Raw genomic sequence first — 21,152 nt, 5'->3', positions numbered from 1 at the left:
TCGGATTTGTTAAATTTTTTCATAGACCTAATTCTGTATCCGACGTATATAGTATAATAACCAAGAAAACTGAAAAATATTTAATAGAATTAGGATCTATTTTCTAATTATCTAATCGAATAGAATAGCATATACAGTAAATGTGGATTATGTGTACAATATAGGCTTGCAATTTAATGAAATTGTCTTACCGGTAACAAAACAGATAGCAAAATAATTATCAAGTAAAACTTGATAAAATGTATAAAAAAAATGTACTTACTATGTTGGTTGGAAGCTGATTGTTTATTACTTAAAACAAATTATCTCGATGATAGAATTTATAAGCAAATCAGCTTGTAATTTGAGTAAACAAATTTAATAAAATAAATTATCCATAATACATATTATGTGTATATTTTTTATGACTTGTTTTTAAAATACACATTCGGATTTTTTCAATTTTAATTAAATCTTCTGCTTACACAAAAGCTAACTGTACATTTATTATTACATTACAAACACAATAATAACAAATGTGTTAACTAAAAAACAAGAGGTACGTAGTAAAAAAAAAAAAAATGTTTTAAAGTTTTAATTTTGGTTTTTTATACAAAATTTATATTCGCTATAATATATTTTGTGACAACAATACGGTTCTATCATGCGTGCAAATTCAAACGATCAGATACACACATAATAAAAAAACGATTTGGCCATTAAACCACTTGTTATACATAATTAAAAAAAACGATATATAGGTATAGTAAAACTATAAAAATCCTATTTATAAAATACAACAGTTGTCTTAATGTAAAAACTTAAAAAGTATTTGATTCTAATTTATGTTGTTTGTCTTTTGCCAACATTATCAAACAATACAATAAACGTATGGTCGGTTTTTTGTACAATACAGAAATTCTAACCAGAATTAAAATTTTAGTCGAATACAAATGCTAAAATAGATTCAAATTATTATGGTCATTTTTCTGGTATAAATCGAATCACTTTCAAACAAACATTTTGATGCGTATCTGTTGATAGTAAGTCTAAACCGAGCACAATATATTAAAAATCGTGGGGCTTATAGCGCAAATGAGTATAAATTATTTTTAAAAGAAAAATATTCACTAGAACAAAAGTTATTGCATTTGTAAAATCTTCCTGGGCCACCTTGTATGCGGTGTGGCAAGGCAACTTGCAAGCTCATTCAGTTCACTGAATAGTTTAAACTTAACGGTTGTTTATCTCGTATAGATATTTTAGTTTCGATTTTTGAATTTCATTCGGATCTAGCTATTAACTATTAGCACATGAATTACTCCTGTAGAAAACCTTGCAAACGGTAATTGGATTCATTTAGATAAGTTCACCTTCATTTCCATTGTTTTGGTCCATATTAATCAGGCTTAAAACAAAATTACAGAAAATGTGGTTAAGTACAAATAAAGGAGAACCAAAAATTAAATTTTAATTTTTAACTCGTGACTCGTGGACAACACAGAATAAAATGACAACCGACGGTTTAAACGTGCTTTGCGAATTTTGAAAATAGTCGATCAATCATGAAATAAAACAATCGTAGTAGAAAATACCTTTAAGCGTTTTGTTAGTAGTAAAAAAATAAGATAAGAAAACTTGGGAAAATATTTTTTTTTTATAAAAACCTTAATTGAAAATTGGAAAATAGACAATAAAAATTAAGGAATCTGTACAATTCTTAATATTTGTATAATACAAAACAAATTTAATCAGGTTAGGCCTTGGTAATTATTTAAAAACATATTATACAATGAATTTGTAATGCACACAAACAAATTATAACATTTTTTTTATATGTGATGTTGATAAGACTTATTATGGCCTTAACTCGAAATATGTGATGTCTGATGATATAGTTTGTTTATTTCTGTTTGCTTTTTTTTTCAAAATTCTTTTCTCCGTCAATCTACCGACTCATTAAAGCTAATGTTTGTGATGGAGTCAGCGAGAAATATTAAAACAATAAAATTGCAAGTGTAAAAAATAAATTTCACCGAAATTCCAGATGAAAAATGTTAATATTGATCTAAGATGTTATTAATTATATACTAGTCGGCGAAAGGATTTATTTATAACAAAAAGGAATGTTATCCACATATTTATATTAATTTTAATAAGAGATGGAATGTATTCTGTTAGTCTTAAAATATATTTTTTGTCTATACATTTATAAAACTAAATTCGGAATACTGACAATTGCACTACAATTTTAATTACTCAAGTAAAAAATTATTGGACCCTAAATATAATAATTATCAAAATCGTTTTGACGTTGGAGACTTGAAATAATTTAACTAGGTCGATGATAAAAGATGTTGTTTTTGTTTTCGAATATAAATCAAAATAAGTATTCTTCTTATTTTAAATAAGTAATACAACTTAAAACGTGTTTTCAATACGTTTTCCCGCGTTTAACAAAATGTGAATATAAAATTATTTAGAAAAGTAATGATAAAGGTTTTAAATTTTGAATGTAAAAATAATTAGAGTTATATTATTTATGACCGGTTGTGGACAATTTTAGATGTTCCAAGACCAACTGTAGAAATATGGATAAAAATAAAATACAAAAATATATAATTTATAGTTTTTTTTTAAATATTATATAAATAATAATATATTATAAATATATTTACAATTTTCTCATTTCTGTAAATTCTACCCAAAGGTATACAACACATTTGTGTCTATATCGAATATGTTTAACATGATAAGACCCTTAACATAATAAATAGGCCTTTTATATACTAACGCATTAAATAGTGCGAAAAATCTGAGTACATCTACCATTAAGTAGCTTTTTATGTGTATTATTATGACTCATATTATGTTTTTTCATACCGATACGAATTTAAGGTAAATAAAATGCAAAAAAAAAAAATATTACTAACGTGTGTTGCTTACGCTTTTATAATACCTATATACAACGAAAATTCAGAGCATAAAAAAAACCTTACATATTTTATGGTTTGGAAACCCAATTTTGGGTCTCAAAGAGCAATCCAGTGATCACGGATAAAAAAAAAAATATCGATAAGAGCGTTGTAGTACCTAATGACAATTATGTGCTTAAAAATTAATTTTTAATTTAAGGGTGGATATGATTTGGGTTACACATTTGTTACATTTTTGTTTTCAAATGTATTCACTTTTTGTTATCTCTGGTGAAACCAGTTGACATTGACTATTTAATCAAAAAAAATTCAATCAAACAATTTTTAGTCGTTAGATAAAACCACTCATCCAATATTTGAATCTATAATGTAAGAGTGACTAAAGAATTAAATGGTTCAGTGAATGCTCTCAGTTTGTTAGTTGTACATTCGCTGATTACATACTTAACATACTACAAATTACATTTAAATGACAATTACACTTGAGGCCATACACATTAAAGGACTTGCTTCCACAAGGAGTTGAACAAAAGTAAAAAAGAAAGCAGAGTTTAAACATTATGTTATCTTTATAAATAATTGGTCACAAATATAAAATAGGTTCTCTCTATATAAAAATGTATTGTTATAATAACACATATATCGTTGTTAACAATATAATGAAATATTTTCATTGTCTATTGACTCACTCGCACATAGCAACCTGAAAATTGACTACGGTAAAAGTGTAATTTTACCCTATTTTGGGGAGGTTTTCCTTAATATAAAATAAGTTTGATCACAGTTTTTTTTTTTTTTTTTGAGAAAATTGTACATGTTACAGGTTCCGTTCTAGATAATATACCTTCGGTTTAATTTTCCCGATCTAAATCCCTAAAACTTTCGAAAAGTGAAATAAAGAAAACAATTCTATCTTTTCTTCTATTGGAAACTGTTTAAATTCCACACAAATTTGGAATTGATTTCACTTGTTGGTTGTTAAATGTTAAAATTGCGCCAAACAAGTTTTAAAAACATTCAGCCTTTTTTCCAGGAGGAGGGAGTGTTGTTGAAATTTCGGGGTTTTCCGTGGGTAATTTTGTTGGCAAAATTTTTTATTCGAAAAAATGGTTAGGTTATACAATAAATAGAAAATATTTTCGAAAAGCGTACAATTTCGGCACTTGTGCACACACATGAGAATGTTTTAGTCATTTTTTTTTTTTTGCCATCCTTTAATATTTATAAATTTCAAGCAGAAAAATACACCGATCGAACGACAAAAACAATACATAACATGTATGTATGATGTTCGAATTACAAATTTTTTGTTTTGTGTTACTTTTTACGTCGAAAATTCGAAGGTCATAGCAAATAGTCAAACTTGAAAAAAGATTTTGCAAACTATTGGCAGAGTCCATCTTCAGGGCAATAGTTACGGACACGGTGATGGGGTGGGGGTGGTAATAGGGTTGGGGGTAAGAGATAGGAGATAGCGGGTAAGAGATAGGGGAAAGAGATATGAGATAGAGTAAGGGATAGGGGATCGAAAATGGCGGGTTCATCAACAATAAACAGTGAACGATTATTAAGTGGTGCATTTTATAATCTTTATAACTTGTTGAGAGCTGACAATGCAAAATTGTTTTGATTATTTTCGCATGTCACAAAGCACATTTGACGAGCTATACAACAAAATTAAATCGAAAATAATGCGTCAAAATACAATTATGAGATCTGCGATACCAGCAGAAGAGATGTCGGCAGTTGCTTTGAGGCAATAATATATACAAAATAATTAGTTGTATAATTTTATCATAAATTGCATTTATTAAAATTATATTTAATGAAGAGTTAAAAAAAAAAAACATGGAACTTTTTTGTTATGTAATTTGTGATCCTTAGCATTTGATTAACAAAAAAATTAAAATTATACATTAGCTTAGTAGACAATTAGCATACACTTTGTGTATTGTTTAAAAGTTACATAGTACTTTGCAATTGGAAAAATAGGAATAATAGGAAATAATAAAATAGGAATTGCATTTTTTGTTCCGTGTTCAATGTCTTAACTAATGGTAATGTTGACTTATAGAAGTTTAGGTCCTCGTCATCAGTGTCTCGGTTTGGTTCATTACTACTTTGTTGTCTCGAGTCCAAAAACAAAGCAAGTTTTTCTTCTAAGTTATTTTTCTTTTCTTTTTTAACGGGCGGAGGTTTCAAAACAGTTTTTTCTGCATTATTTATATTATCATCTGTTAAACTTTCATCTCCAATAGCCATATTATCTGACAATTGCGTTGCATCAACAGCTTTTGGGTTGTCGACAAATATGTTAAGACCATATTGTGCAGGAAAATGTTTACCAGTCAATAAAAGGATTTTTAATTAAGTTTGTAGTTTCTTATTTCACTAATAGAAAAAATGTGAAAAGTCAAAATTTGTTAGTTGAAAGAATTTAGGGTATGTTTAAATATGATGCGATTTTTGTATAAACAATAAAATAATATATGGTTACTGGTCACTCAATAAGTCCGTGGTATCTGAGGTATTGTGTAGACGCCATATTGTCATCTGTGATAACTATTATCATAAATAGTATAAATGTTGCCTTTTGAAAAAACCAAAAATCCCCCTTTTTGGGCTTATAAGAATTGGTGATAAACTTTTTCAAAATGTTGAAAAACATAGTACAATGTATAGCAAAAAATCTTTTTTTCAAAATATTAATATATTCCGATAAAATGAGTGTCTTAATGAATCACCCTGTCTAAACCAGCAAGGTTAGAAAGTATTAAATTGATGTGCTGTATTTACAAATAAGCATCAAAGCGTTTATTTGAATATGATTTTATTCATTCTTATTTTTAATCATTCCTGTAGACCTGTAACCTCTCTGTCCCCTCTATGCCCTGAACTCATCATGCTCCGTCCCCATTATGCCCCGACCCCGCTGTTTTGGCTTTTTTGTGTTATTATTATTTTGAGTGTCCAAAATTAACGATAGCTGTTAAAGTTGTCCTTCAGCCTATTTCTCAAGTTATCCATAAATATTTGTTCCAAACTTTATATCGACCAGTCTTTTTTTTTTTTTGCTGGATATTCATTATGAAAACATTTTTAAACGATAATGTGTTAGGTTTTATTTTATATAATAAAGAATAATTTCTTTATTATATATAACCATAAGTTGCTTAAGTTTTTTCTGGTTTTTATTTTATACATGGAATATCCTTAGGTAAAATATTGTATTTCATTCTATTTACATCTAAAAACCGTATCGATATGAAATACTATTTTGAATAAAAAAAAAAAAATACTAAACAATATGGTCTATGTACCCAGATTTTCCATACTATGAAATGCGCCAGTACATTAAAGACCTTGAAGTACTGTGTGTAAATTATACACAACTATTATTCATCATTGTTTTTAGCGTTTTATGTTTTTAGGTTTCTTATCGAAGTGACTAACAAAATATGAGCAATAGCTCACACAAAAACAGTTCTCTAAATCAACACACAAGCGCAAAAACAATTTTACATATTTAGAATTGAGCACACAGTAACGCTGTGAAAAATACATTGAAAACAACGTATTTTTCAATTTCAAATATGTGGGATTCATTTTCGTACCCTGAAAGGTTCTTATATAAATCGTATTGAAGCCAATCCACTTTCAATGTAATAGGTCGGCCAAGATATTTTTTTCCACAACTCTCGCCCTCGCGATGCCCGTATGAATATAGGCGTTTATAGATTTATTATATTATGTAGTATATTGAGTTGTATGCAACTTATGTACTTACTCCCCTCAAAGTATCAACTAGAGGAAATTTGTGATTTATAGAGTTGCTATTCGAAGGACCAATTAATCCAGTATTAAGAAAATTACAGACAAAAAATAAAAGCTCACATCATGGTAAAACCAATAGAGGGTCTCTTCTTTGCATCGAAGCTAAAACATGGGGTTGGGGGAGGTTTTTTCTGACCGAAAAAAGCGTTACGCTGTTATCTGATAAGAGATTAGAGATAAGAGATATGTTGTATTCACAACGATCAAATTATAACTGAATAATAAATTCAATATAAAATTATATTGCTACAATTTCGGGTAGCTCTCACACTTCCAATTGGCTCAGCAACATGTGACCGTTCATTTTCCGCTTTGAGAAAAATAAAAACTTGACTAAGGGTGTCAATGGGGCAGGAGAGACTAACCGAATACTGTGCATAGAAAAAGATTTAACAATACTAATAAATAAAAAACAAAATTATTGATACTTTTTCCAGATCTGATAGGCGTATACCTCTTGTATAAAAATAAAAAAATACCTGGAAAATATCTCTTTGTATCTACAGGTCTTTTTTTGTATTATGTATACTTACAAAATTAAAAGATTTAATTATGTTAATAAACTCTAGTGTTAAATATTAAATTGTTATAAAACATACTTGCTAAAAAAAACCATTAACTTCATTAATTAAAAATTCCAACTGAAATACCTAAAAAAAATGCAGAGCTTAAGCACCCCCAGTTTTTTTTATTGAAATTGCGCCTATGACTAAAATATTAGCTGGAAACTTGATATGTTTACTAGCAGCCACCTTAGATACTAGCTTGTTACTGCTTGTTACTTACTCCAAATGTATTCGGTACTTGAACGAGACATGAAAATGCTCTTTCGTGGTCGCAGACTCGGCTGAAAAATGATTTTTTTTTTCTACAGTCGGGGTACGATACAAGGCATATTTTTTTTACAACATTTAAATTGTTTATGATTTAAACCAAGGAGTTCCAAAAAGATCTAACAAACGTCAGATGAGGTATTTTACCGTTCTACCTATAATGATAATTCTTTGTTTTTTTTTTCTAATTAATACACTTGAAAAATGCGACTTAATGTAAATCGAATTAGAGGCAAATACATAAAGGCAAGGATATTGTACTTATAGTAAAAAAAAACTAATTTACTCAATACAAACGTTTTTCCTGTATATATACATATGTATGCTAATTTCAAGTGTAATAATTGGTATGCCTAAATCTCTAACCTGACTCTATAACGGTAATGATTTGTTATTTTTAATTTTAAGAACTTCCAGTTTATATAATAATATACTAAATAATACCAGTTATACCCGAAACGCCCATTTGCCATTACAATGACACATGTGTCACATTGTGTCAGGACTGGATTGAGAAAAATGTTAAACAATTTCTAAATCTCTTAGTTTGAATAGTATTTAAATGGATACAATTGATTTTTTCATCGGATCCGTAATTCGGGTCTGAAATAGTTGAGCAAAAATATTATAGGTGTGAATTATAAAAATACATTTTGTTTTTTTTTTCTTATTAGCGCTTAGTTTAGAAGATTTATAATATTTTTTCAGCTTTATTTTGTTCGTTAGTATTTATTTGTTTATTATATAATATATGGGCCATAGCATAGCTGTCAAAAAAAAAAATGTTTACGATCTCCGAAGCACTATTGTTATTGTCGAGACAAGTGTTTTTCCGTATTTTGTTTTGTCTTTGGTGTTTAAATATTTAAACTATTTTCTTGCTTGGCCGTAGAATCATCTGATGTTCCAATAATTATAGCGAATTATACTATTTTGTACACAATATTTTTCTACTAAATTGTCCTAATTGTTCATATTTTATAATTATTAAAATTAGTTTCAAAATTTGTATGAAATATTCTTGAAACATAGAACTACCGATAAACGGTAACAAACCGAAAAAATATCATAAACCCTTTTCCATAGAAGGTAGTAAGGTGGTAAGGGTAACTTTTTTTTTTAATTTTTGGCCTAATATAGTACCTTTTTCTTCGACACCACCGTGCTGGTTTTTTTTATTGTTACTCAATTTTTCTGTACTCAAACTTTTTCGGAAAATGTCCCAGTGATAATATGCAAAGTATTTTTTACTGTGCTTAAAGTTATTTATTCGTTCAAAGCATAAACAGCTCACGTTCTACGTCATGTTTATACAGATGGTACAAAAAGTGATATAGCACCGATACATTTTCTTCTTTGTTCATTTCGATAACGTATACGAACTCAACAACACAACGAGAAAACAGGTACTATGAATAGTTAAGGCTTAAGCTATAAAAAAAAAATATTAGACATAATATTTCAACTCCTACTTCATACAAGGCCTACATAATGTGAAGGGTACAGGGAAAAAAACAGGAAAGGTCAGCTTTAAACAAATTCAATTTTTAATTTAGGGACCTAAGGTATTCATAAAAATGACCCTTATATACTAAGATTCATTAAAAAAATGTATAGAATTCAACAAAAGGAAAGCATTTTATAGTTATTTGAAGTTTTTACATTTTAAAGTAAAAGTTTTAATTAATTTAATAATTTATTCATTAAATGTGATTTATTACTGAATTTAGTAAAAAAAAAAAAAGGGAAATTTAAGACTGATAATATTATAATGATTTATTTTCTTTGTTATAATTAGTTATTGTTATAATTAGTTTTAATTCATATCCTACATCATATTTTATTGTAAACAAAAGTGAAATGTGATTTATTACTATAATTAATAATTTACATCTATACTACCTGACCTACTCGCGTAGAAGTAATTGACTTAAGTCGCTTATAACGTGGTCAAAAGTAAGTTTTCAGATCTAAAACTTATTAAACATATTATTTAGGACTAGTTGAATCTGGGAAAAAATAACCTGGGACCGAAAGGGTCTTAATCTAAGAAAAACATGTTTAAGTAGGGGAAAGGTGGGTAAAGCGGCCACCTTAAAGAAATTTATCGACTGAAACTTAGATTTTTTATTTTTTTACTTACTATGGGAATGTATACTTTGACTTGTTAGACATCATTATTTGAAATTCTAATTATATTTTAGATAGTGATTTTTTTTTTTTTTAATTAATATAAAACTGGCCACTTTGCACATCCACATGGGGTAAATTGGCCATGCTATATCCACTTTGCCCAACAGTAGGAGATTTTTATTTTTAACTTGAAAATATTGTTATACTATTTCCTAAAGTAACTAATCTATTTTAACTGAATCAAACCATAATATTTGTCATCAAATCTTTTAATTAATTCAATCAAAAAATCATACACAAATAAATAAACAAGCAGAAATCTTTTTCTACAAAACATGTAAATAATAATTATTATTATGACAAGACGTATTTGTAGTCAACATTGCAAAATTCGTTTTATAATAATAATAAAACGATAATCTACTTAAAATAACTCGAAAGGAAATGAAAAATAGTTATAGACTACTAGTATATAGTAATATAGACTAGTAGGTGTTAAATGAACGAACTCTCGAACTTAAGCCTTGTAGACGGACAGCGACAACCGTGTACTCTTCACTGATGACATGTGGTTACGGTTAAGTCGGAATATCATTGAATTTAACTGTCTTTTATATTGTTTTACATTTTGCAACTAAGCATTACGTTAATTTAATTGTTTAGTAATCAGTCTCGAGTCGTCGGAAGCACTGCCCGTTTTTATTTTTATAAATGTACCTACATCGATGACGTGGTCATCATATAACAAGTGGCTAAAATAATTAATAACATTTTTTAAACGTAACTCTTGCCTACTTTACATCAGCCGGGCGCAAAATGGGGTTTCTGTTATCACTCATCGACAGCGTATCTTATCATTTATGATTTATCAATCAATGATAATGATAATAAAAAACATATGGAAAAAGAACTGAATAGCTGATAACTCTAATAACAGAAATATACGACACGGCCACTTGACCAGCTACGGCCACTTTGTACACCCTTCCCCTAATGCTAACAAATGTTTAAAAAATATTTAAAACTTTTGTTTATAATCATTTTTAAAAATAAAAAAACACATTCGTTTTGTATCGAAACGAATTTTATAACAATAAAATCGCAATTTTTTCAAAAGTGACTTGCCTGTTTTTTTCTCTGTGCCCTTCTCTGTTCCCTGAAAAGATAATTAGCTTATAAACAAATACACTACTTTTGTTCCCCCTTTTTTTGCTTCCTGCTTCCTGACCCAAACGGGAAGACACTATTGTTGTTTTTTATGTGATTGTCTATCAATTAAGGTTCTATAGAATATTCCAAGAAGTATATTTGCTGCAAATTTTTGAAAATATACGTTTAAAATAAATGTAACCAAACGTATATCGATTGAATTTGTTTATTTTTTTAGATTTACACTAAAACAAACAAAAAATGACTAACAACAAGCTACAAGTGTTTTGTCTGATTGTGTTAACTATTTGCACTGTTATAAACGAGATAAAATGCATAACAAAAAAAGAAGGTAAACATATTTCAACGACTGTTTTTGAATAATTTTTCATTTTTATTCATTTAACGAACAATTCTACGATAATATTATATTATAGTTTGTACAAGCAATTATTACATATTTTACATTTCTAAGTAATTTAACTCATCGTATTTATTACTACGTTTGTCCATACTCTATAGTTATAATATTAATATTTCTTGTGTTAATTTTATATTTTACAAACTTATGATATTACAATTATTCCAGAATGCACCGAAGAGATTTTCCTTAACAGTGAGTGAATTATTTTTTTTTTTAAACCATTTGGACAGTTTGTAACGTTGCAATTGTCTGTTTAATTATGTCATTATACAGGGTGTCCCATTTTGAAACACTAATCGATTTTTGTCCAAAAATTCTAAAAAACCTAACAATATATTTTTTTTAAAGTCCCCCCCTTTGTACTCTTAAATGTTTTGTGTATTTAAGAGTTTTTGAAAGAGATTTCATTATGTCTCACAGTATCTTACACTATGTTAGCTTAGACCTCAATGTATTTTGTTTTTTTTTTTATGTGTTAATTGTGTAAAATTCGTTTTGTTTTTAGACTATTTGATTTCCAGATTAAATATTCGTGAGTGTTTGTATAATAAATTATTAGTATATAATACTTAAACCAAATAAATTAAAAATTATTTTACAAAAAATACAGGCATCATAAAAATTTTTTAAAATAATTGGCACAGCTATTATTTACCTTATCAATTTACCGGTTATCATGGTAACTATGTCTAGGCCTTTTACGTTAGAAATGTGACAACGATTATCAATTACAAGTAGTAGTAATCTAACCTAATATGAGGTAAATGTATGCATAAAAAAAACGTTTTTTAATATTAATTAATTAAAAACATTGTTTTTTGACAAGTACTTAATTGGTGTAGTTTGGAAATATGAATATATTCCAACTGAATATCTTCAGCTTAGTATTTCCAGGTATTTCAACTATTTACCTTATAAGTGGTGTAATAAATTGACATCATTTAACATGATATGTCTGTGTATAAAATGTCTTGAGGCAAGTCTTTTAAGTTTTTAGATCTGGACAATTATTATTATAAACCAGTAATTCAAGTACACTGAAGCTATTTTTTTAACGAAATTATTAATAGTTTATTTTTGATTTCAGAACAAAAATACGACCTGGTAGTAATGGTCGTAGACGAATACAAATATGGTATTATTATATTTTGTATATTGTTATTTTTTAGTAAGACCGTCTTTAGAATATGTTAGGTGTTAATTTTCTATTGGTTACCAATTATATTCGTTGTACTATAAAATAAAACCGATAACAGTTACTCGGTTTCTGTTATCTTACATATAAATATACTGGCTTTATATATATATATATATATATATATAAACAATATATATATATATATATATATATTGTTTCTATTTTATTTCAGAGGACGTTGGGAAATTCCTTAACCCGCCAGGTAAACTATAATATGTTTTATACCATTAGGTGTTATCGTTTTTTCCCCCATTAAGTTGAGGTTAGTTTTACATTTTATGTAAATTGTTTTTCTTTTAAATTTATCGGTTTTCCAAATAAAATGGTAAACTGGTAAATTTTTATCAAAGCGACATTTGCTACAATAAAAGATGTATTTAAAAATATTTTGATAAAGTGGCTTGAATAAACACCTCTTTTAACACAATATCTTTTTTAGATAAAGACTTTTTGTGTCATGTGGATGATAACGGTAATTTTTTAAATAATAACTAAATGACATTTAATTGATAAATTTTTTTTCGATATTAATTCTTTTAACGGTTTAGTTAACAATTAGTTTACTTGGCTTATACAAAAAACAAATATATTTAGTATAGTTAGACTTTTAAATTATCATAATTGTGAAAATTTTTTAAAATAAATAAATGTTTTAACTTAAAATAGTTTCAACTAAAATGTTATCATTGAAATGATCATTTATTTTTTATTTTTAATAATTAAGATAAAAATATTATATTATCGTTGATTTTTAAGGGACAAGTAAAATGTGTAAATTTAAAATAATCAGATAGCATCCTATACACATATTTGGTTTTGTTGTATAATAATTAAATACTTGTTGAGTTATTAACGTTTAAATAGCTCATATAAGACTTGTGACTTGTAACAATTAAATTTTGAACGCTATAAACTGACAAAAAACATTTTTTAATTGAAAACTGGTTATCGGTGGCCGGTCATTGTTATAGCACAAAAGAGTTTTACTTATTTTAGCTAAACAAATTAATTTGTAGTAATAATACATAGTAAGGCCGAGAAATTTTACATGTAATAAAACATTTTAATGAGAATATAATTTTTTGATTATAGCTTTGATATATTCCGAAATATGCAAAAAAGAACGATCCTTTCAAGGGGAATTACTAAAAATCATAAGTAACTTTTTAATATTGTATCTAAAAGAAAAACAGTAGTCAAGACTGTACAGGCCATAAATGCTTAAATGGATTTTTACATAAAATATGACTATATCAATTTACTTAAATAAGATACATATTAATATTTTTTATATACATTTATTAAATGCTTAGTTTTAAAATTATTATTTTTTTACTTCAGATATCCAGAGACCTGATGATTTTACTAGTAAGTATACTCTATAACATATTGGTATATTTTCTAATTTTTACTATCCGAATACATCTATATTGTAACTATATTTATAATGGTCGATTGAAAAATCTGAAAATTCTTGTCTATAATATAATTTGATAGTAGTATATAACGTTAAAGGTAAAAATTAAATCAAAGACAATGTTATTTATAGGTAGAGGAACATATGACACAGCAGTAAGGAACAGAAGACATATTTTAAATTTAGCATACCTGTCGATTATCAATGAAAAATTGAGTAAGCCTTTTTTCTAATAATATTCAACGCTACATTTAAATTGATCAGAACAATGCAAGTGTTAAATTTTGTCATAATTATTTCTCGTCGTCAATTTATAGGATTTAAGGATTTTTTTTTTCTTTTCGATTACAATAATATGTTGTATGGTTTTCAGAAAACCAGCGAATGTGCGAAAATCACGAAAGAATAAAATGTATGTTGATCGGGTTAATCAAGCATAAAAAATATCAGTCGAAAAACAAACAAGGATGTACTGGTCATAATATTTGCGTTATAACTACTACCAAGTTAACAAAGCAACCCGACTCAAACGTGCATGACATTAAAAACATAGAGGAGAAGTATCGAGATCAATTTGACCACATTCAAAAATTGTTTAAGACATTTGTCAAAGACCCTGTGCGGGGATACATAGAATGGGACAGTGGAATACCAGAAGAAGTAACAGAAGACGAGGGGTCTTCTTCTAGTCGATGAGTCAATTCAATAGATGTGCATAGATAAGACAATGATTTTAGCATCATTAGCTAAAATCATTGTCTTATCTAACTATTAGCGTTAATAATTAATTTGTTTAAATTAGTACACAGCAAAATAGCGATATTTCAATGAAAAAAATAATGTCAATCTAATAAAATGTTAAGACATTTTATTAGATTAATGACATTTTTTTTAGAGTAATCCTTCATTTATGTACAAACATGTGTACCTATGTGTTAACCTGTTTCTTTAACAATAAATTATAACTTTATGATTTTAATTTTATCCATATTTTTATTAGGTATATTTTTGTGTGGTTTAATAACTATGGTAACTATATGGTAGCTATATGGAAAACCCGAAACCGCCTAATTAGATTTCTTAACGAAATATATTATCAGTTTTTTTTGTGCCTCCTGTAAAGTCGAGGAATTGAGTTAGGTAAATAATCAAATTTTTCAAATTGTAATAGTCACATCTTATGTTTAATTTTTATTAATTTTAAAAGTTATACCTAATAGAAATGAAAAAATAAAAATCGATAGCATTATTTTTACCTTGTTTGGGTTTTTTGATAACTTATGTTTTGCCCCCACTTGGAATTACCATGTGATAAGTTATTACTGATAACAGAATAGTGATAACAGCGAATTTGTTATTATTTTGTATTCGGCTTTGATGAGAACAAAGTACAAAATTGGTAAATAATTATAAACAATTATAAAATGCGTTAAGTTTGAAGGATTAAAAGACCAAAGTGCCCGTCTAGTTTTTGTACATTCATAATGAAGTTTGTGTTATTGTCTCCTCGTTGTTGGTTAATGTTTCTCAGGTAATTATTAATATTTTTTTACATTTTGTACTCGTACCAGCTCGTACAGTCACACCCAGATATTTTTATTTATTTTTCATTAGGCAAATCATTCGAATAACTGGGCTGTGCTTGTGGACACATCTAGATTTTGGTTTAATTATCGACACGTAGCCAATGTGTTATCTATACACTTCTAACACTTCTATATAAGTGTTAAACGCCTTGGAATTCCAGACAGGTACAATATTTTCCAATATTATAATTTTTATTATAAATGTTTTACCAGATGAATATTCAATTTTAGCCAGATCATATTAATGGTGGCCGACGATATGGCTTGTAATCCGCGTAATCCAAGTCCAGCGACCGTTTACAATAACGCAGACCAACAACTTAATGTTTATGGCGACGATGTTGAAGTTGATTTCAGAGGCTATGAGGTTTGAACATTACACACATTTTATGTTATCGAATCATAGAACTAATTCATAAAGGTTTTTGTTTTTTTTTCATAGGTTACTGTTGAAAACTTTGTACGGTTATTGACTGGTCGTTTACCATCGGAAACTCCTCGCAAATATCAGTCGAAAAACAAACAAGGATGTATTGGTCAAAATATTTAACGCAAATATTTTGACCAATACATCCTTGTTTGTTTTTCGACAAAATACCACTACTAAAATACTTCTAAGTAACTACTCCCAAGTTAATAAAGCGACCCGACTCAAACGTGCATGACATTATTAACATAGAGGAGAAGTATCGAGATCAATTTGACCACATTCAAAAATTGTTTAAGACATTTGTCAAAGACCCTGTGCGGGGATACATAGAGTGGGACAGTGGAATACCAGAAGAAGTAACAGAAGAGGACGAGGGGTCTTCTTCTTCTGGACGAGGAGTCAATCCGAGTGCATTTTAGATGTGCATAGATAACTATTAGCGCTAATAATTAGTTTGTTCAAATTGGTACACAGCAAAATAGCGATATTTCAATGTAATAGAGTAATCCTTCATTTATGTACAAACATGTGCACCTATATGTTTCTGTCTTTTTAACAATAAACTATAGCTTTATGATTTTAATTTTGTCCATATTTTTATTATAATATTTTTGTGTGGTTTAATAACTATGGTAATTATGGTAACTATGGTAACTATATGGTAACTGTTAACTGTTTACTGTGTTAAATGTTTCTGGACATTCAATACTTCTGTGTATGCCTATTAAACGACACATATCAGGACAATTATCTCCAGCCAAAAAAAAATAATCAAATTTAGCTACAAGAAACTTTTCAAATTGAAGTTGTAACTTGTTCAATATAATTTTGCATTTGTGTATAATAAGAAAAGTATTTGTTGGTGATGACTAAAATATACTATTGTAATATGTACAAACTTTTACTCGAGTTTTTACCTAATAGGTAATTGTTAATAGCAAATCAAATTGAATTTAAAATGAATTAAAATTAAAACCAAAAGAGTCCGGCAATTAAAACAAAAAAGCAAGACATTTAAAGAACAAAAACTAAATTTAAAAGACAAAATCGAATTATAATGTTCCAACTAAATTTGTGTTAGGAACATAGTGAAGTATCCATATCGTGTGAGCTCTTTATTATTTTAGCTTCGATGCAAAGCGAGAAGGTATTGGTTTTACTCTGATGTGTGTTTTTTTTTTATCTGTATACGCTGTAACTTTTTTAATACAGGACCAATTCCTTTGAATAGCAACTCTATAAATCGCAAATTTCATCTAGTTGGTACTTTGGGGGGGGGGGGGGGGGGGTAAAAGTTAAAAAAGTTTACTTGTTCACAGTAAAAATTTGAAAAACAAAAAAAAAACCCTACGAGTTTTTAAGTTAAAACTTTTACTGGCTATAATTTCGAGAATAAGAGTCGGACCGAGTTGAAATTTATTAGGAATATTTATTTCGTTTGCCCGCGCACGTCAGTTGTATCAAATTTAAATTTAACCCAATGCCCACCCCCCTAGAAGGGTACAAGGTTTTTTGTTTTTCGGGGTTCTTAGCCGTAATTTTAAGACCTTTGGGTTGAAAATTTGCCAGTAGTTGGAACTCATATGTATCCATAACATATTAAACGGAAAAATAATTAAAACTAAAAACCCGGTGTACCAGATGGGAGAAACGAACAGACACTAAAAACTATCAGTCGGTAACGTCTATCCGTGTTAGATTAGGTTAGGGCCCAATGATTGGTATCATAATATTGTGTTTATTACATAATACCACAGACGACTAAATGGTGTAACTGATTATAGTAGACACTCGATTTATTGGGAAAAAAACCTGTCCGTGTACTTATTAAGACACTTAATGATTCTGATACGACAAAACCACTGTCGTTATCTCGTTATTTTATAGCCTGCGTTATATAACCTTACCGAAGGTTAACTATGAGTATTTAATGTCCAACTACCTGCAAATAATGAAGAGGACTGTTGTTTTTTGGATTCAGATTAAGTGTTGGTTTTTATGCAGTATACCGCCTCAAAATGTTTTTTTTATTACACAATTTTTTTAAAGGAAAACTTATGTTTTGTATATTGTTATACTGTTATTCATTTAAAGAGATTCACGCTTGATTGTTTAAATTGTCTAATATTAGATAATCTGCTTCGTGCTAATTTTATTTTTTTAGTTTATCAACTTGTAGCTCTAATTTTGTAAAAAATATTTCATTATTTTATTACTATGTACTATTACTATTAAGATAAATTTTAATAATAATTAAGTCATAAATGATAATACTTTATTTTATGACTAGATCAAATCTCGTGAACATTTAACATCATGATACTGCTCCTATGCTATTATTAAAAAAACACAATTTTTAAAATCTCCATAAAAGGTTATTGTTAAATAACAGGCAACAGCCGACTGCTAGTGGCTATACATGTTAGTAATATTTAACTAATAAGTAATAAATGTAGGTAAAATTTATTGTTTTCTCCATCACAGTACCAGTATACGATTTATTTTAATTTAAATGTAAGAAAATCGATTTTTCTTTAGAAAATAACAAGAAATTATTATACAGGATGAGGCAGTAAAACGGCGATTTTCTAATGTATTTAAATGGTAAAACCCGTTTCACTATCCCACCTTTTACATTTTAAGGATCTATGAAAAGGTTTTTTTTAGTTGCATTTTATTTTGTACATTTTCAATCTAGTAAAATAGAAGTATAATATAGCTTTGAAATAATATAATCTGTGAAGTATAAATAGTTTGTGTGAGATTGCTTTAATGGAAGTATATAATACATAAATATTAATTTTATTGAGAATAAGCGATTATAATTTAAACTATGGAGTACAAACGATTGGAACATGAATCGTCGACCATTCCAACAAAATATAACAAGACATTGTATATGTGTTATTTGGTCCACTAAGTTTTTGCAAAAAAAAAAAAACCAGTACAGTGGGGTCGGTGCATAGTGGGGACGGAGCATAGTTGGGTCGGGGCATAGTGGTGACGGGGAGGTCACAGGTTTACAGGAATTTTTAAATCTGAAAGTGATAAAATCACTTTCGAAAAAACGCTTCGATGCAAATCGGTAGTTAGTATTTTCAAGCCAGTACAGTCCAAACCAAGCACAGTATAAACCAGCAAAGTTAGAAAGTTTTAAATGAAGATTCTGTATTTACAAATGAGCATCAAAGCGTTTATTTGAAAGCGATTTTATTCAATTTTATCACTTTTATTTATAATAATTCTTGTAGACCTGTGACCTCTCCGTTTCCTCATTGCTTTGATTACATTATGCCAATACTCTACTGTACTAGTCCTCTCGGATAAAATCACTTTCAAATTAACGCTTTGATGCTCATTTGTAAATACAGAATCTTCATTTAAAACTTTCTAACTTTGCTGGTTTATACTGTGCTTGGTTTGGACTGTACTGGCTTGAAAATACTAACTACCGATTTGCATCGAAGCGTTTTTTCGAAAGTGATTTTATCACTTTCAGATTTAAAAATTCCTGTAAACCTGTGACCTCCCCGTCACCACTATGCCCCGACCCAACTATGCTCCGTCCCCACTATGCACCGACCCCACTGTACTGGTTTTTTTTCTCTTGCCGATTCACACAATAGTCGTTGGATAATATAATTGGCATGGAAACCTAATTTGTTGTTTATATAGTAGTAGTAATTATATTTTTCAATAGTAACCACAAAATTTCAATTATTATCTTTCAAAACGCGGTCTTCTTGAAAACCATTAAACGTTTAACTTAAACATATGTAGTCAGCTTGAGCACAACATAACAATATAATATGTCTACAATCAGGGTATTCATACTCGTTTCCAAACCACCATGAGGTAGAGTATTTGGCTCGTTTTTTTTTTTTTGGACGTGGTATCTCCGTCTACGATGATGTTTCAAATTGCATTACACCAAAAAAAAAAGCCATTGGAAAATATGTGTTCGAGGTGTCTTCTGTGGCGGAAATGAGGTCTTGAATTTAGGTCGTTTTAATGATGTTAAAATATTGTTGGTTTTTTTTTTTTTTTTTTTTTTTAACAATTAAAAGATGAAATAAAAGCGTTTTAATTTTGCGAATCGTATAAAAACGTGTACTGTTCCAAAAAATTCTAAGCAGAACTATAAACGACTCGTTTGACAACAGAGACAACTTGTTCGTACGGAACACTCCAAATTCCATTCCAGGCTCGTTTCCTACCTCCGAAAGATTTCTACAATCGGGGCCTGGATATTCGATCCCTCAGTCCCGAGCCTGCGCACCGGCATAGTTTGGTTCTATAACCCGGAAGCCAGCCGAGCCAAGTATACATGGTCAAGTCGAAGGTTTTATGCAGTTACCTACCGCTACCCTAGACGTTAACATGAGAACCTTTCGGCTCAATCACGCCCAAAACTTAGCCGGGACTCCTGCGAGCTATAACCCTTATACGCTGGCATGAAATGTGGAAATATTTGTTTTGTACAAAATTAAAATACTAAAAAACATTATTATTAAACGTCAAATTCAAAACGTATTGACTTGTTTTTCGTTTTTTTTTTTTTTGCAATAGTACACCGCGGTCGTGTTGTGCCTACCGATAACCAGCGCGTTATAGCTGTTATTGTAAGTAGTTTAGTTAGTAAGTATAGTTTAGGCGCGTGTAGGTATATTTGAGATTTGTGGACCTATGCATTTGTAAATTGAATTGGCTACCAGTGTGTAATTGAAATGATGGCATCGTCGTAAACAGACCTAATCCACGCGGTACTTGACTTGGTGGGTACAGGAGGAGGGGCGATTATTATCAATGGACAATAATTAATACTAGTTTAAATGAATTTTAAAAAAACGTATATTTTAATAAGGGCCGCCGATATTATAATAGTTTTTAGAAAACAGTTTTTTTTTACCAAATCAAGCAACGTAGGGTCCGAAGTTAACTGTTCGGTGGAAATTGACACCGCCAATCAACTTATTTTTCACAGGTCGACAGCAGTTAATTTCGGACCCTTATATAGGTTATTTTAAATTATTAATACTTCACTATAATACTGGTTAGGTACTTGTCCATTTGTATTGTACATATTTACTTACACAGCAACTGTCATGGCTCACGTGTAAACAATAATTTTTCTTCATACGAATAAATCTAAAAAAAAAAAAATAATTTTGTGAGAGTAATAATAACTTTTACTTATTGTTAGGGTTTTGGCAATATATTGTAAACTGTTTTG

General features: G+C 28.8%; 1 protein-coding gene across 4 annotated transcripts; it reads left to right on the top strand.

Moving 5' to 3' along the window:
• The first annotated feature begins 8,469 nt into the window (after window positions 1-8,469).
• LOC126832873 (uncharacterized) lies at window positions 8,470-16,502 on the top strand. Of its 4 annotated transcripts, XR_007684814.1 has the most exons (15): window positions 8,728-8,988; window positions 11,103-11,216; window positions 11,454-11,480; window positions 11,794-11,820; window positions 12,376-12,423; window positions 12,659-12,688; window positions 12,926-12,958; window positions 13,579-13,644; window positions 13,828-13,854; window positions 14,036-14,119; window positions 14,277-14,315; window positions 14,904-15,434; window positions 15,518-15,654; window positions 15,721-15,856; window positions 15,932-16,502. XR_007684814.1 is itself a non-coding variant. In XM_050563893.1 (12 exons), exons 3-12 carry the CDS (start codon window positions 11,126-11,128, stop codon window positions 14,597-14,599), a joined length of 756 nt encoding a protein of 251 aa, XP_050419850.1. In that variant the 5' UTR covers window positions 8,470-8,682; window positions 8,899-8,988; window positions 11,103-11,125; the 3' UTR covers window positions 14,600-14,862. The 4 variants fall into 4 exon arrangements, 2 of the variants coding, with proteins under 2 accessions (XP_050419850.1, XP_050419851.1); XR_007684815.1 differs by lacking the exon at window positions 15,518-15,654 and having other exon boundaries at window positions 15,703-15,856; XM_050563893.1 differs by lacking the exons at window positions 14,904-15,434; window positions 15,518-15,654; window positions 15,721-15,856; window positions 15,932-16,502 and adding an exon at window positions 8,470-8,682 and having other exon boundaries at window positions 8,899-8,988; window positions 14,277-14,862.
• The last annotated feature ends 4,650 nt before the right edge of the window (window positions 16,503-21,152 follow it).

This window comes from Adelges cooleyi, unplaced genomic scaffold (assembly GCF_023614345.1).
Source record: "Adelges cooleyi isolate 19-005CV unplaced genomic scaffold, UGA_ACOO_1.1 ACOO_flye_CR_arks_rails_tigmint_CR_PRNA_167, whole genome shotgun sequence".
NCBI lineage: Eukaryota > Metazoa > Arthropoda > Insecta > Hemiptera > Adelgidae > Adelges > Adelges cooleyi.
Note: the sequence above shows the minus strand (reverse complement) of the source record. Positions and strands in the feature narration are given on the sequence as shown.